Genomic DNA, 15,120 nt, shown 5'->3' on the forward strand with positions numbered 1-15,120 from the left:
TGGCTAAGTTTTACTAGACTCAGCTAAGTTTTACTAGACTCAGCTAAGTTTAGGCTGGGAGGCGCGATACTCCGGATTAGCACGCAATCGCCGCATTCGTTCTCGGCTGGCGGCACGATGAGCTTCCAGCTGAACGGCTTCTTCTTCGGGTGTCTTGCACTTTTTCGGCCGTCCCATGTTACATTTACTCAGTGCGAAGTGTACGAGAGTGGCGTGTGTCGCCGTTGCGGCGACATGGTCTTTATGATTAGTGTGACGTCATGGCCAGGCTTCACAAAGTGTTGTCATGACTAAGCAAAGCAATAATTGCAGCGCGAAGCAACGCAATGACATGACTGGGCGAAGCTGGGTAAGTGATTGTAAGGTGACCGTATTGACGGAGCGGGTCTGCTGGAACGCGGTGTCGGTGTTACAAGATACGCTATGCAACGCGCAATGACGTCATCGCTGGCGCAGCGGCGGAGGAGCTTTGACGGAGCTAGGAGAAGCGTGGCGCAGTTGTGGCAGGTGGTTGCTAGGCAACGCGCAGTGAAGTCTTCGCTAGGCGAGTTTTTGCGAAAGCTACGCTGTTAACAGACAGTTTTAGTTTAGCGTTTGCAACCAAACGTAAACGCATAACGTACGTAAAGAAATAGCGTCGTCCTCACTGCGCATGCTCCGAACGCTATTGGGTTGCTCTGCATGGTTTACGTGCGCTATGATAACGTACGTTATTTGGCCAGTTTAACGTTCGGAATGTATACGGACGCTAAGAAATAGCGTTGTCGAACATGGCGGAACCAACGGCTCCCGCTTCAGCGTGAATTCGCGTGACGGCTACGCTCTCACTCATGTTCAGGGCCAATAACTATTGAAATGGGCTTTCGTTTACTCTAAACTCGCCTGAAACGTTAGTTATGAGCGCATAGCGCCTCCAATTTCTGTGACCGTTCGGCGATTCCGGCGCCAGTAGGCCTAACGAGACGCGTCCGCGTAGCGACAACAGGATGGCTGCTAATAGATTGTGTTGGCTTGAATACGTTCCGAACGGCGCCCTGTTTTATAACGTCTTCATTACCGTTCTAAATGTCTTGAAAGAACGCGCACCGTAACGTCCCGCAAACGTGCTTACCTTTAACGTACGTAAGCCGACAAACGCTATTCTATAACTGTCTAATAAGCCAGAAGCGTTAAACCTTCGTGACACATTGCACTTAAAATGCTGCGTATTCTGTCAAAGTATAAAATATCTGAAACGCAGAGCTCTCGTGTGTCGGGATATGGGGGTATGCCCACGCGCTCTGCCTCGACACACCAAGCCCCGCGGTTGGCGCATGCATGCGCATCAACCGCGGTCCGGTACAAGTTCGAGGAAACAATAGACAACCACGTGTACACTCGGAAAGCATTTATTACGACTGCAACTAACACTTCGAGCAAGCCAGCTAGCTATAGTTGACGTCGCTGAGGGTTCCCTCGAAGAGAATGCATTAGGTAAAGAAGGGCTTCCGACTCAATAAAACAAAAGTAGCGCCATCTCCTCTCTCCTCCTCCTGCGCCGTCGTTCACTCTCTCTCTCTTCTGTCGACCGTGGCTCCCCCTACGCGGGGCTGAACTAGCAGACACTCTCCCAATGAAACGCTGTGGCTACGTGTCGCTCGCGCTCTTGAACTAACTCGTATTTTGATCGGAATTTTTCGCGTTATATTATGACTGGCTGCCGAAACAACGAAAGGACGCATAAATGCCGTTGCGCTTAGATGGCTGTACTATTAGCGGTGACACAGTGAGCCTAAAGCCTCTAAGTCGGGCTTTAACTGATCCATGCCACGCGCGCCCTCGCCGTTGGTTCATCTCCGCGTTTCAGTAGCTCCAGTCCCTCGTTGGCCAGCGGCTAACGTGCACAGCGGGCCTATAACAATGACTACGCTGCGGGAGTGAATGATCCACCAGCTGTATATATGCAGTTGTCTTACAGGTTTCACTGACCGATCATTCGGCGGAAGCGGTCCGTCGATAATGAGGCTAGTAGCTTCGCTCGCTTGTAGGAAGCCTTACACTACTCCCCACATTTTTTGGTCTTTTTTTTGCGGATTTGAGTAGTGCGGCAGCGGTCATCTTACAGGTGTATGCGAGGCTGCTTTTGCGGATCATATTGCCGCTTGCATGTGCTGCGCGGGGGTCCGAGCAATTCTGCCCTGCGTATTGTATCTACTATCTTATCAAATGCAGAGCAGAAACGATGAGTTAACATCCAGGTTTGTCCTGGCCACTGACAAAGCCAGGACAGGAATGAGTTAACTCTATAATCAAGGGCGTTGCAATGTGGATAGCGTTGCTAGTAGTTCTTCCGGGGGATTGTTCGTTTTCCAATATTGAATAACTGAATTAATGCACCCGCAACACGGAATCTGTCATATAAAGCGAAAGAGCAAGCTGTCACAATAATGATTCCCGGTTATATCAAATGTGTAGCGAATATTTTTTTTTGTAGCGTTAGCTACACTGGCCTAGCCAAGCCCGTTTCGCGCGGCACATCAAGAGCCGTGCTGCGCATGCGCAAGGATCAGTGATGTCACACGGCTTGCGCACCGGAGCCACCGGAGCCGTCACCTCTCGCTCACTCCGCCGCCGCCGCGCGCGACTCACCGCCGCCGGTCTGCGCATTCCAGAGGAGTGACGTCGTAGCCGTGGTAGACGCACTGGCGCCGGCGCGCGCTCGCTGTGCAGTCGCCGTCTGACACTGCGCTGGAGCCGCTGCGCTTCTGACTGGCGTTTGCCAGTGTGGTATAGCCATGGAGAAGGAGAGCGCAAATGCTGCTCAACAGCGCAGAAGAACGGAGAAGCTTGACTCATCGGATCCCGAAGTAGTTGCCTGGCAATTAGCGGTTGAGCGTAGGAGGAATGAACAGAAGAAGGCTAAACGTGCTGCGGAGACACTGGAGCAAAGGGACGAACGTCTAGCAAAGCGGCGTTCGTTGCAGTGGCTTAGCTCGGCTATGCCAGGATATAAATATACATGTGCCACATAATACGTATACCGCGTGTGTGCCATTGGAGCAGCAGTAAGCATGACAATCAAGCTAATCCTTGACAATCTAGACAACCAGGAAAGCTAAGAATAATCAGCTGAACCTTTGCTAACGCTACGTATATCCTGGCATAGCCGAGCTAAGCCACTGCAACTTTTTATCCATGCGTATGAGCGTTTGGTAGAGGACATGACAGCATTCATGTGCCCTTGCGTCATGCAGACTTTACGCCGTTTCCACATTTACAGTCGCATACAACACAAAAACGTAGCAATGCCCCTCAAAGATGGCCAATGGCTTCCTTTGTTGACATGTCACAACATTCCCGGCACAAGTTAATATCACCGGGAAGTCTTGTATACGGTTTTCCCTTTTTAGCTCGCCGCCAGCACAGGTCCTTATCTCTTGTTCTGCTACGCGATACACGACTAGAATACTGAGCACACTTTTCACGCGCAGCACTTTCTACAATTTTCGAGATAGTTATCGGTCCTCGAGGATCTAGGACGATAGCGACAAGAACATTGATCTTCGCCGACCACCGAGTTGAGTTTTTGCTGAAGGCGCAAAGTCGCCCTAACTAAATAGCCCTAAAAGGTTCGTCTTTCCGCAGGTAAGCGCCCATTTTAGGGGCGAAGCTCCTTAGGGTGTGGGTCGTTCCCTCCTCTGTAGTAGTAGTAGTAGTAGTAGTAGTAGTAGTAGTAGTAGTATGTAGCCACCTCTAGTTTATGAATTGCTTAATAGATGGCGTTGTATGTCCGTACATGAAAGAGACGCCGAAGCGTGTCGTCAGGCTGCTACCTCTAGTTTATGAATTGCTCAACAGATGGCGTTGTGTGTATATGTCCTTGGGACGTCAAGGCGTTCATCGACGAGGCAATGCGCAAGTACGACAGGAACAGACCGTTTCTACTCGTCGGCGATTTCAACGTCGACGTTGCAGACAGAAGTAAGGACTGGTTGATGCAACACATGGCAATCAGATATGGACTCAGATGCATATCGTTAGACCACCCGAAACCAACCACCATCAGGGGAACTTGCATCGATGTAGTGTTTGCCAACTTTACGTTAACACCCATACAAGAACCACTTTCCCTGCATTTCACCGATCACAAAGCGGTGATAATGAAGGGACCACGTAAACCAACAGTACAACAGAAGTTTGATGTTGAATATATACACGGTGTTTCACACTCTTTATATGATGGACTGGGCGAATTTCACGGAAGAGTTTCACGGTTTACCGATGATTCCCTCCGGAGCTTCGCCCCACTCATCATCATTCACCCCGTGGATATGCTGTGATTTTTTTCTCTACGTACCATCACCGCTTCGTAACATACTGCGATACACTCAAAACGTGCCGTTCGCATACATTCAGGCCACACAAACACAACGCCATGGATTGTATAACCGAGTCAACAAAAACCACGTGCGTTTGAAGAATGATGAAATCCGGCCACGAAAGTTGCAAATGCAGCGCGAACAATGCGGCACTTAGGAGGGAAAAAAAACTAACGAAGCCTCACACAGCAAGTGGTAGCATGTGAGATTAGGGATCATTGAAGAATCGCTCGCTTACCTCACACAGCCGGGACCATTGTGTTGGGTTGAAATCAGCCCGGCTGATTCCTTGAAGCCAGGCCTTCCTCTGCGCCGCGTCTCGCTTCGCAGATGGAATCCGGAAGAGTCGCTTGCCGTCTGTTTCGCGTGTTTTGCACCCGAATGCTGAGCAACACGGCATCGCGAACACTACGCCTTAAAAGCGCAAAAGAGAGGCAATGCGTGGTGCCTCCATACACCGCTCGCAATGGTCTGGCCCCGCGATGGCGGTGGGAGCAAAAAAACAGGCAAGAAAAACAGCGCGCGAGAGCACGTGACAGTATTCGGCCAATTGGAGGGCCGAGCGCCGAGAGAACGGGCAGGAGAGGAGGAAAGCGGCGATCTTCAAAACATGGCGCTACTTTTGTTTTATTGAGGGGTTTTATTGCGATTCCCGTGCGCCGCCCGCGGAAGGAAAGTTTCCCCTCTCCCAACTCTCCCTAGCGCGCATGCGTCTGACACGACGTTCGCTGCGCGTGCGGCGGTCGCACGGCATTGACAAAGTATCCGGGCAGATGCGATGGTAAACTCCGGCAGGAAATGGCAGAATCCACGTTGATAGGCAGCACAGTCCTGTGTGGTAGCTTTACGCGGCAAAAAAAAAAAAAAAAAAAAAAAATCCAGTTCGTTTGAATGAAGTTATTCGCTTCGACCGAATTTTCCCGGTCCGATCCAGCGTGAAAGTGGGCGATGCTCGTATGAACAAAGCGCTCTATGGTCCCCCGAGATTTCCGTCATTCCACCCGCAAAATAATGAGTTCATCTGCACAAAACAAGCTTTTTAACACGAAAGTGTTTTATGCCGGGGTCCACCAAGACTTCACTGACGTATTTCCGTCACGGAAATACGTCATAGAACATAATACAAAGAAAGAAACCAGAAGAAAAAGTTCCACAAACATGCAAAATTTGGAAATCGAACCCACGACCTCTCGGTCCGCGACGATAGATCGCCGAGCGTTTAACCCATTGCGCCACAAACGCATTTGCAGAGAGCTACACAGACGCGCCTTATATATCTAACACTCCTCCGTGTACCCGCGCTCTTGCTCGGGGCGGTGCCGCCGCCTACGAGCAGAAAAGAGAAGTACTGCATTATGACACTAACGCGCACCGACAGTGAACGCTTCGGTGGTCTCAGCACTACGACGCCTCGATGCCAGCATTCGAAGGGACGCTGGCATCAAGAAGCACTACCAACGCCACCTAGGTGGCGTTCACCGTACTCAGCACAGCGGAGCGTGGCCTCCGCAATAAGCTTTTTGTTCGAACGAGGTTTCTCCGCTCGGGCGAGTATAGTAAAACTAGCGAATCCGTTGGCACCCGCTAAATGTCACGGCATAGTCGTCTTCGAACATGCGACCGGCAGCTCCGAAGTGCCTTAGGCCTAATCGCGTCCATGACGGCTACCAATGCCACAAAAGACCCATAAAGGGTTCCAATGAGCCGCCGTGAGGAGATGCAGGCCTAGCTAAGTGGTCCCCGCTCGCTGCTCAACCCGCAGCTTCCGAGCAGACTCCTGGGACTGCGCCCCCGCTGACGTCCTAGCCAGCGTTTCCGGCGCCCGGCTCCCAGAGCCAAAGATACAGAAAGGAGGCTATTTACATATGTACAGAGAAAAATCGACCACCGCGTCGGCTGTTGCACTCACTCGCTTCGGGCGTACTCTTAGGAGAAAACTCGCTGCAAATCTCAGCTTCTACACGAGTTCGGTGACGCTGGTGCAGCGTTAACTCGCACTCAAGAAAGCACATGCCCAATCTAGCTAGGAATCACGCCTTTGGGTGAGGCCTAACGCTGGTCCGGACAAAGCCTTCCTCGCACCAAGCCGATCGCCGTCCCGTTTTCCAAGAGCTTGTACCACGTTGGGAACGCCAAAATGTCGGGATATGGGGGTATGCCCACGCGCTTCTGCCTCGACGCACCGAGCCCCGCGGTTGGCGCATGCATGCGCATCAACCGCGGTCCGGTACAAGTTCGAGGAAACAATAGACGACAACCACGTGTACACTCGGAAAGCATTTATTACGACTGCAACTAACACTTCGAGCAGGCCAGCTAGCTATAGTTGACATCGCTGAGGGTTCCCTCGATGAGAATAATAGACTAGGTAAAGAAGGGCTTCCGACTTACCAACTGGGGAATACGGGCGGCAACGCGGCGATTGCCGTGGCAAGAACGCGGTTGACTAACCACGTGCGGGAATACGGGCGCGGCGGCGGAGTCTTCCGTTAACGCCGCTTGCTGGGGACCAAAGAGACCCGGGCGATGTCAGCGGGATCTGACGTGACCCAACCGGTGGCGCTAATAGCGCTTGCTAGGTGGCGTGTGCCACCGCCCGATTTAAAGGGTTCAGCCTCATCCATCCATCCATCCTTTCCCGTGCGCCGCCCGCGGAAGGAAAGTTTCCCCTCTTCCAACTCTCCCTAGCGCGCATGCGTCTGACGCGACGTTCGCTGCGCGTGCGGCGGTCATGGAACCCGAGGATTCCCACACGTGAAACATTGGGAAACCCAGCTAATAAAAACCGTGTGATACCTTCGAATACTTGCTTACAGTACTTTTTTAAGCTGCATTTGGTCAACATGCATTTACCATCGCACATAAACTTGGCGTATTGTTCACCCTATATTTGCAAAATTGGACATCAGTTGTAGTTGTAACTATGACAGCGCAGCCGTCTATTCTATTGGAAAATGCGACTTGTAACTCATTTATCTGGAACATTAGCTACATGTTGCCCATACCATGCCCCTAACTTTCCCCAGATAAAAACAAGATGCCTTGTTTAGGTCACCGAGTACACCGGAGAAACAACCTATACACATCCCGGGTGATGCACGAGAACACATGGGAAAAGGAGGGTTTTAGTAATAATCGGCAACACTTGCATTTAAAGCAGGAAAGTGAAAGTTTCGCAACGCACTGCGCTTAAAATTCTCCATATTTTCATGGAATTTAAAGTCCGTATTTCGTGCAGTTGTTTTAGGAATCTGGGAAAGCGGCGGTATGACACATTGGAACACTTCAATATGTAACTACCTACAAAGGCTGTAATGAACTTACACAGAATAAACACATATCGCTCGTCACTCAGAACATTACTTCGTACTTTGAATAAATATAAACACCATGCCCCACGTAGTTTACCGAGTATACCGGGGGGAAACAACTAAATGCCGTTTTTAGAGCACATAAGCAACCTACACAGTTCAAATTTTCGGTACACGTCACCAAAAGGTGACCTTCATTTCTTCAAAATATGAAATATCTGCCGTTCTTGCTCCTGCCAGGAAACAAGTAATAGTGTAGTTCTTATTTAGAAACGGCCTGAAAATGACATCAATAAAATCTGAGGTCACACAGGCCTTTAGAAAAAGTTCAAGTTCAGTGTTCTATTGGTATTGAAATGGCTCTGTGCGTTCGACAAAGGTCATTTTCATGAAGATATATATGATAAGTCGTGATTACACAATGAAAATTGGCAGCTAGACCTGTAAGTGGTTTGATTACATTTTTGATGGTGATAATATATTTAGACTGCAACACTACGTAGACTATCTTTACACGGAAATTCAATAGTTACAGCATGTGATAATCCAACGATTTCATACAGTAAGGCACACCAATCGTTGGACGCGGTTGATTATAATGCTTTATCCTGACCTCTCCCCTCGCCTGCAGGTTAAATACAGCAAGCCGATTGTTTTGTTTTTTTCGTCTTTTTTTTTCAAGTATGGTTAGGCGGTCCCCAAAAACTGGGCATGATGCAAGTAGCGCAAGCGGAAACTTGTTACGGCGGCAACTGTCCAGCGCCAGGATTTCTGCGCAATGCGAGCGTATATGGCGAATCCCGCGCGTCGCCCGCTACAGCACGTCGTCACGAGGAGGCACAAAAGATAATCCTCGCTGCCCAAGCAGGGGATACGTAGTAAAGAAAAGCATTGCTTAGGTGCTCACTCTATTAAGAAAGAAAATTTTGCTTCAGCTGTAGTTTTGTTGGACTTTCCAGCGTGTACCCGAAAGTGCCCGCTTTCAAAAGCGAGGGGGCAAATGACATACTTTGACACCCCCTCCCGTTAGATACGCCTATGATTGCACGTCATTGCACCAGGGGTGTAGAAGAGTCACGAACCATCAAACCCAAGTCGTCCGCAGTGAAGGCGGGCGATTGCACACTTTCACGAGAAAACGTTCGCACGTTCCCTTTAACATTGAAACCCACTGTACAATGCCCCATGCAGTGTTATGCCGTATCTCACGACATTATAGCTTCGCGCTTAACATACCGCTGAGTGCAGACGGACCGAGAGATAACGATGACACCTATGCGGCGAGCTTATCAGCGAAAAACAGAATACCGAGGGCTTTGTGGTGTGTTGTCAGGAATGGACTAAAATTGTTTTATCGCCAGTAATATCATACTTGTCCGCTTGGCAACATACATGTCGGAAAGTGCATACGTAAATAACGGCGGACATGACCGTCCATAAAGTGACCAATGCGAGAGAACTCGAGAAAGACATGCACATCACCGTCATCGATTCAGATCAAACGAACCCGCGATCAAAAATGTGTCACACACTTTCTTAGTAGCGCTACACAGTATGAGGCATTTGTGTTTCAATCACTGATTAGATTTGCACCGTCTTTATTGAGATCAAATTGCTACAAGTGTGTTTTGGTATCAGCTGCGCCGTCACCTCGCCATCTATGCGAGCGTATCATCTTGGTTTATACGTATACTCGACGAAATCATCCTGTAAATCGTAAAAGTGTTTCTGCTTTGCCGCGGTAAGGCTTATTACATTGCCATATTATGTTCGACCGTATCTCGCATGAAGGGATATCAATGTGTGTATCTTGCAATCCATCAAAAATGCGCTTTTTATGGCAATCTTTATTGACCGGGGGCTGCGCATATCCTGCGACTTTGTATCCGTACGAGACAGGGAACTAGTTGCAGCGCTAAAAGGCACAGTGACCGAAGAACAAGGGAGACACCCGAAGCGTCTCCCTTGTTCTTCTGTCCCTGAGCCTTTTAGCGCTACAACTATAGTTCTCTGTCATGCAATATCAACACGACCACATTCTGCTCTAGTCAGTACGAGAGTTTGAGTTAACAGGAAATCCTCCAGGTGGAGGTGGGTTCATGGATCAAATTGCTGTCATCCGTCTAAGATTAACACGAAACTATAGAGGAAACTGATATAGGCTTCTCAGCAAGAAGGCTTCCCAAGTAAAGAAAATTTTGGCACTTCGCCGTGGAGGATGGGCGGACTTTCTTTTTCATAGAAGTTCTTTTTGCAAGGCGACACCATTATTTTGACGGCCGGTTTTCCGACGAGCACGTTTACGTTCCGCTAGGCATATATAGAGACACATTTTATGGGGATACTGCAGATTGGACTTGAAAAATCCGTTATCTATAAGAACTCGTTCATAGTTGTCATGGGGGAGTGTGAAGTATGCGCGACGGGAGGGGGAAGAGGAAAAGGAAACCCGTCAAAAGCAGATGTTGCACATCCATTGCAGATGCAGCAGCAGAACACTTCGCACGTTGCGCATAGTCCTCAGATAATGGACCTCAGGTAAAACAGGCCAAAAGACAATGGACGGCAGACGAATGGGGCGTTGCCGTGTGATTCGAAAGTCCTCTCTGCGCGCACCTCTTCTTTGTTTTGCGCTTCTTTCTGCAGGAAGGAATTTACTTTTGCTGTACTATGATATTGATACGGGTGTAGAAATATCATTTAGCACGCGAAAATGAAAATGATACCGGCAAACGCAGGCTTCAGGAAAGCATCTTAGGTTATAAGCCTCCTCTGCCAGGCCGCGAGGGAAGTGAGAATTTGCGCAAGAACTATGCGTAAACAACGCGTTATTAGTTAATGTACTTTGGCGGCGCTTGCAGGACGCCAAAGGGGCAACAAAGACAGCAGAGTTGGAACACGAATTGACGCTTGGGTTGGGGCCTCACCGAGACCTCCACTTGCCAGGGGCGTATAAGATCAGCTGTTTTTCTGTTTTATCCCTGCCCACAGTTGTCATAGCTGTCATAGCTGTATATAACTTGTCATAGCTGTATCACTGTGATCTATACGGTATAGCTCCAGCGCATAGTAACGATCGGGAACACTGGAGCGGTGCGAATAGCGTGACTCTGAACCATGACCAAAGTGCGTTCTATGCAAGTCCGATGCGGCGTTTCCAATTTGCCGCAGTCGCTTCAATATCGTCACCGAAGCTAAGGCAGCACGGCGACGCGACAACTAATTTGTGTCAGTGCGCGCCCCCGCCATCAGCGGTAGAAGATAGCGAGCACCGGAGCCACGTCAGAGGCATTATGAATTGTGGTATATTCACCGTAGCGACTCGTATATATACCGGCACGCACGAGACCATCGCGCACGTTCGCCTCCTTTTTTTAGCTTTGCGCCAAGGACGATGCGGTGGCATAGGACGACACGAAGCCCCAAAACATTCCAAAAGTTATTCCTAGAGCGAGATAAGAGCGGTGGCCGGACGGCTTTATCGTCTCGTTCGCCTCCGAGGCAACTTATCGCTATCTCTCTCGCACTCCATGCCAGACGAAAAACCGAAGGGAGCTAAGAGAAAGATTAATCAGAAAAGAAAGACGCCGCCTGTTTCATTAATACTGTGCACCACTGCTGAAGCATCTAGGTGGGCGGAGAACGTTGCTTGTGCTATTGCTTGCGCGAAACAGAAATTAGTGCAGTATTTAGACGGTAGTCCTGCGCCATACATATTGCATGGACGAAGCAAGTAACATTGCTCGTTTGACATGTTGAGGAGCTACCTTTTTTATTTCTTTTTAAATAGCCTCAGTTACGTGAATTGTCCATAACATGACTTCAAGACGCTTGTTTGGCAGCGCCTGCTTGCCAGCAGAGGGCGCGGCCGACGCGAATGCTTACAATTCGTTCCTTATCACTCAGGCTTTTGCACAATGGGCTTCAAACGTTGTTTTGAAGACGCTGCTGCGTATTAGTGAGGCACCGCGTGTACAAGACGCAGCAAACCGAGAACAGACTTACGCCGCTTAGAGCCGCCGCTAGGGGACTCTCTCGGTGGAGACGCGACGCCGGAGTTGTCCGATAGCACAGACCCGGTGCAAACCCAGTGCCTCTTCGCTGTTTTCATCTTCCCGGTGCTCGCAGAGAGGGCACTTCGTGTCTCCCAGCGTGGGCGGAGCTTAGAGCTCGGATTTATAACAGTCTCGCGCCGGTCCGATAAGGGCGCACAAGTTGTTCCCGCGTCTCCGCGTCTGGGAGCTGCTTCTGTTTGTTGGATCGCGCTACGATCTCTGCAGTAAGTGCATTGCTTAAAACGTTTGCATATTGAAGGACCGCTACGTGTGTGCACCTAACCGTTCTCAATGGAGTCTGTTCTGGATATAAAGACGGGGGAAAAATTGTGCAATTCGCACGTTATACGATCTCAGCTATGATTTTGCCTTAAATTAGAGCGCTCAAGTCCTTAAATTAGAGCGTCCTTTAGAGAGTCCTTAAATTAGAGCGCTCAAGAGATGTCAGATGTTATTTATTTATTTATTTATTTATTTATTTATTTATTTATTTATTTATTTATTTATTTTGTTTTATCGAAGGTGCCGCGATCAACTCGGCGTATTTTTGCTTCAACTGTTTTGGCTGTTTAAAAGAGGCCCGCACAAGTCTGGTTTCTTCCGTGATACCAGCTCCTTGATGGAATGATGCTAAAATGTGCTCTTGAGTTTAATGCGTTCTTTTTGTGTGCACAGTTAGTTTCACGAATCGTTAATAACAGAAATAATGGAGCTCTATCATCACGTGATACAAAGAGGCCACGAATTTATTTTTCAGTGATTGCCTGCATGGCCCACCGGAGTTGCTGAGTGGCAACTCCGGAGTTGGAATGATTCCGGAATGATTTCGCATTTTCAGTCGCACGGACTGGAATGAGAATGGAACGGAATCCCGAGATATCGGAATGGAGTTGGAATGGAATGTACGCATAGTCTCGGAGCACTAAATGTTGATTTAAGGGAGACTAGCAAGAAAACCGGCAAACTGCCGATTAGACCAAACTATACTTAGCCAATTCATTACATTTCTTTGTTCTTGATGAATTCAATACTTTCCGTTTCGGCAACCCCCCGTGCCGCGGTAATTATAAACAACATGATATCTTATACATGCCACTTTTCTGAAGACCCGGAAGCCTCTCTTCGTCACAATGTTAAAGTGCATTTAGAGACGGCAACCTTTAGTTAGAGATAACTCATTCACTTTTAGTTAAGAAGTTTAGTTAGTTCGCTCTTTATTTTTAGTTAACTAGTTTGTTCTATTTTATGTAAAGAGTTAAGTTGTCAAGCATTATTTATTTAGCAAAGGCATGCTCGACCTACAACGAAGGGAGCATATGCCAAAGACGACGACATCTCAAAAGGTTGCACCCTGGGTGCGTCTATACACGGTTATTTGGAACGCGCGCCATATTTTTTCAACACACTGCCGAGAATCAAGAAGGCGCGATAACAGACTGTCAGGGAGATGTGCTGGAATATGATGCCCGTTAATATGCAAGTAAATGTAAAAGGAAACAGAATAATAATAAAGAAAAGCACTGCAGACTTCAGCAATTCCTTAGGCGCTGAACTTATTTACTGCGAGAGCAGCATTCTCCTATACAGTGAAGACCAGCATCATAATTTTGCTTGTTAGCTTTTTCTCCAAATAATTGCGCTCACCCTCTGCGGGGGAAGCGGCGTAAGATTACTTCGTACTTTGATTTGCTCAAATGTTATTAGAGATATACTGGCAGCCGCCCCCTCAAGAGATAAGAGGTGAAAAAGTAGTAGGCAACATTTATAGTAATGCCCACTATATGTCAGGTAACATGGTCTGTTACGTTGTCAAGACTTCATAAATCATTTTTCTTTGTTTTGTTATTAGGCACACAAACGCAGGTAGTAAACTACTACAGTCATTGCGTAATTTACTGGAATTGAGGTAATTAATGGACTAGCTCAGCCACTCTCCGGAATAGAATTGGGAATGGAATGAAGGGTTCTAATCCGCAACTCTGCTGCCCACTGGGACATAATTGGCAATGATCGAGCAGATCAGGCCGCTCGAACATTACATCAATAGAGTCACTGTACCCGTAGCTAATTTTCAAAGAGGGACGCTACTAGACTACTGCGTTGGCTTGCTCATTCGTTAATCTTAGAGTAGTATAAGTACAACACGCAGCATACTGCGCACACTGAATCCTTCGCTACATCGCGCAACTATAACCGGACTCTCTCTAGGCGAGGCACCTCTCCTACGCTGCTGTGGCTGGCTGGGTTTACGAATGCTTCGAGGTTTGTAGCAGCTGAAAATTGTCGAACACAGACACAGAAAGGAACGAACAGACGTGACGTTCCTTTCTGTGTCTGTGTTCGACAATTTTCTCCTGCTACAAACCTCTAAGAATGAACCAACTAGCTCAGTTAAACACCATTTTTTACGATTGCCCAATCCGCCCTTATTTGAACGGCTGACAGTTGCTGCATGTGCTGTCTGCGGTTGCGTCGAAACCATCGATCGCTTATTGTGTGACTCTCCTCAGTTTGACACACATATACAATAGCTCTGAACCAATTGAGCTCTGTTGAACGACCGGCCTTTGTCCAAGGACACGATAATAGAACTTCGTCGTTCAGCGGCACATAAGGCTGGGGAGGCGATGTTGCGATTGACTTTAGGGATCGACCGGGCCATATGATCGTCTTCGACCACACGACTTTTTCTTTGTGTGCGCAGGTTTACAGGGAGCGATCTATTTTCTTGTCGTTCTTATCTTTCTATTCTTTCCTCCTCTTTCCTCTCAGTAGGGTCGCAAACCGGGTACATCTCTGGTTAATCTACTTATCTTGCTATCTTCATATCGTATCTTCGTTGTGTCATAAAGAAAACCCTATATATGAAGTTGAAACGCATGCAGGAAAAAAACCACTAGAGTGTATCGCTACCGAATATGGCAGGGAGGTTGCAGAAAACCATATGCATCCCTTACCGACTCTAAAAGCTTCGCGTGACTAGACGAATGAAGGCAGTACGCTAACGACATTGTTCAAGTAAGGGCACCAAAGTAATTGCAACGTAAACACATTCGAGACGTACACATAAAATGAGACTCAAAGGAGAGTTTCTTTCTTAAACGCTGCCTCGGAGCTCAGAAAACAGCTGGATAATACCGCGAAAGCTGTATTCTCTAGAGACCACGTGAAAGTAGCGCAGTTCAACTCATTATCCTTAAGCAGCACCCGTTTTACAGGCGTAAAATACGCTAGGTGGGTTTTCACTCAACATTATTTAGCGTGAATTAGTCCTGCACCTTAAGTTATTGCATTATATTTACATTATTGCATTGTGTCCGTGATTCCGGACATAACGGAGGCTGCAATTCCGTGTGAACTGTCAGGCAGGCACAAAGAAGGACAAGTTCTTGATGT

At 48.1% G+C, this 15,120-nt stretch overlaps 2 protein-coding genes across 2 annotated transcripts in view; one reads left to right on the forward strand and one right to left on the reverse strand.

Annotated features, from left to right (window-relative positions):
- The window catches only part of LOC119442566 (progranulin), a 63,452-nt gene that overhangs the window by 39,463 nt on the left and 8,869 nt on the right, over positions 1–15,120 (reverse strand). Inside the window, exon 4 of the mRNA XM_037707489.2 lies at positions 13,942–13,997. Within this exon, the coding sequence (XP_037563417.2) occupies positions 13,942–13,997 (56 nt within the window). The remainder of the gene's footprint in view (positions 1–13,941; positions 13,998–15,120) is intronic.
- Positions 11,778–15,120, forward strand: part of LOC119442565 (perilipin-5) — a 37,215-nt gene continuing 33,872 nt past the window's right edge. Inside the window, exon 1 of the mRNA XM_037707488.2 lies at positions 11,778–11,948. The gene's annotated coding sequence lies outside the window, so the exon portion shown is untranslated. The remainder of the gene's footprint in view (positions 11,949–15,120) is intronic.

Source organism: Dermacentor silvarum, chromosome 2 (genome assembly GCF_013339745.2).
Source record: "Dermacentor silvarum isolate Dsil-2018 chromosome 2, BIME_Dsil_1.4, whole genome shotgun sequence".
NCBI lineage: Eukaryota > Metazoa > Arthropoda > Arachnida > Ixodida > Ixodidae > Dermacentor > Dermacentor silvarum.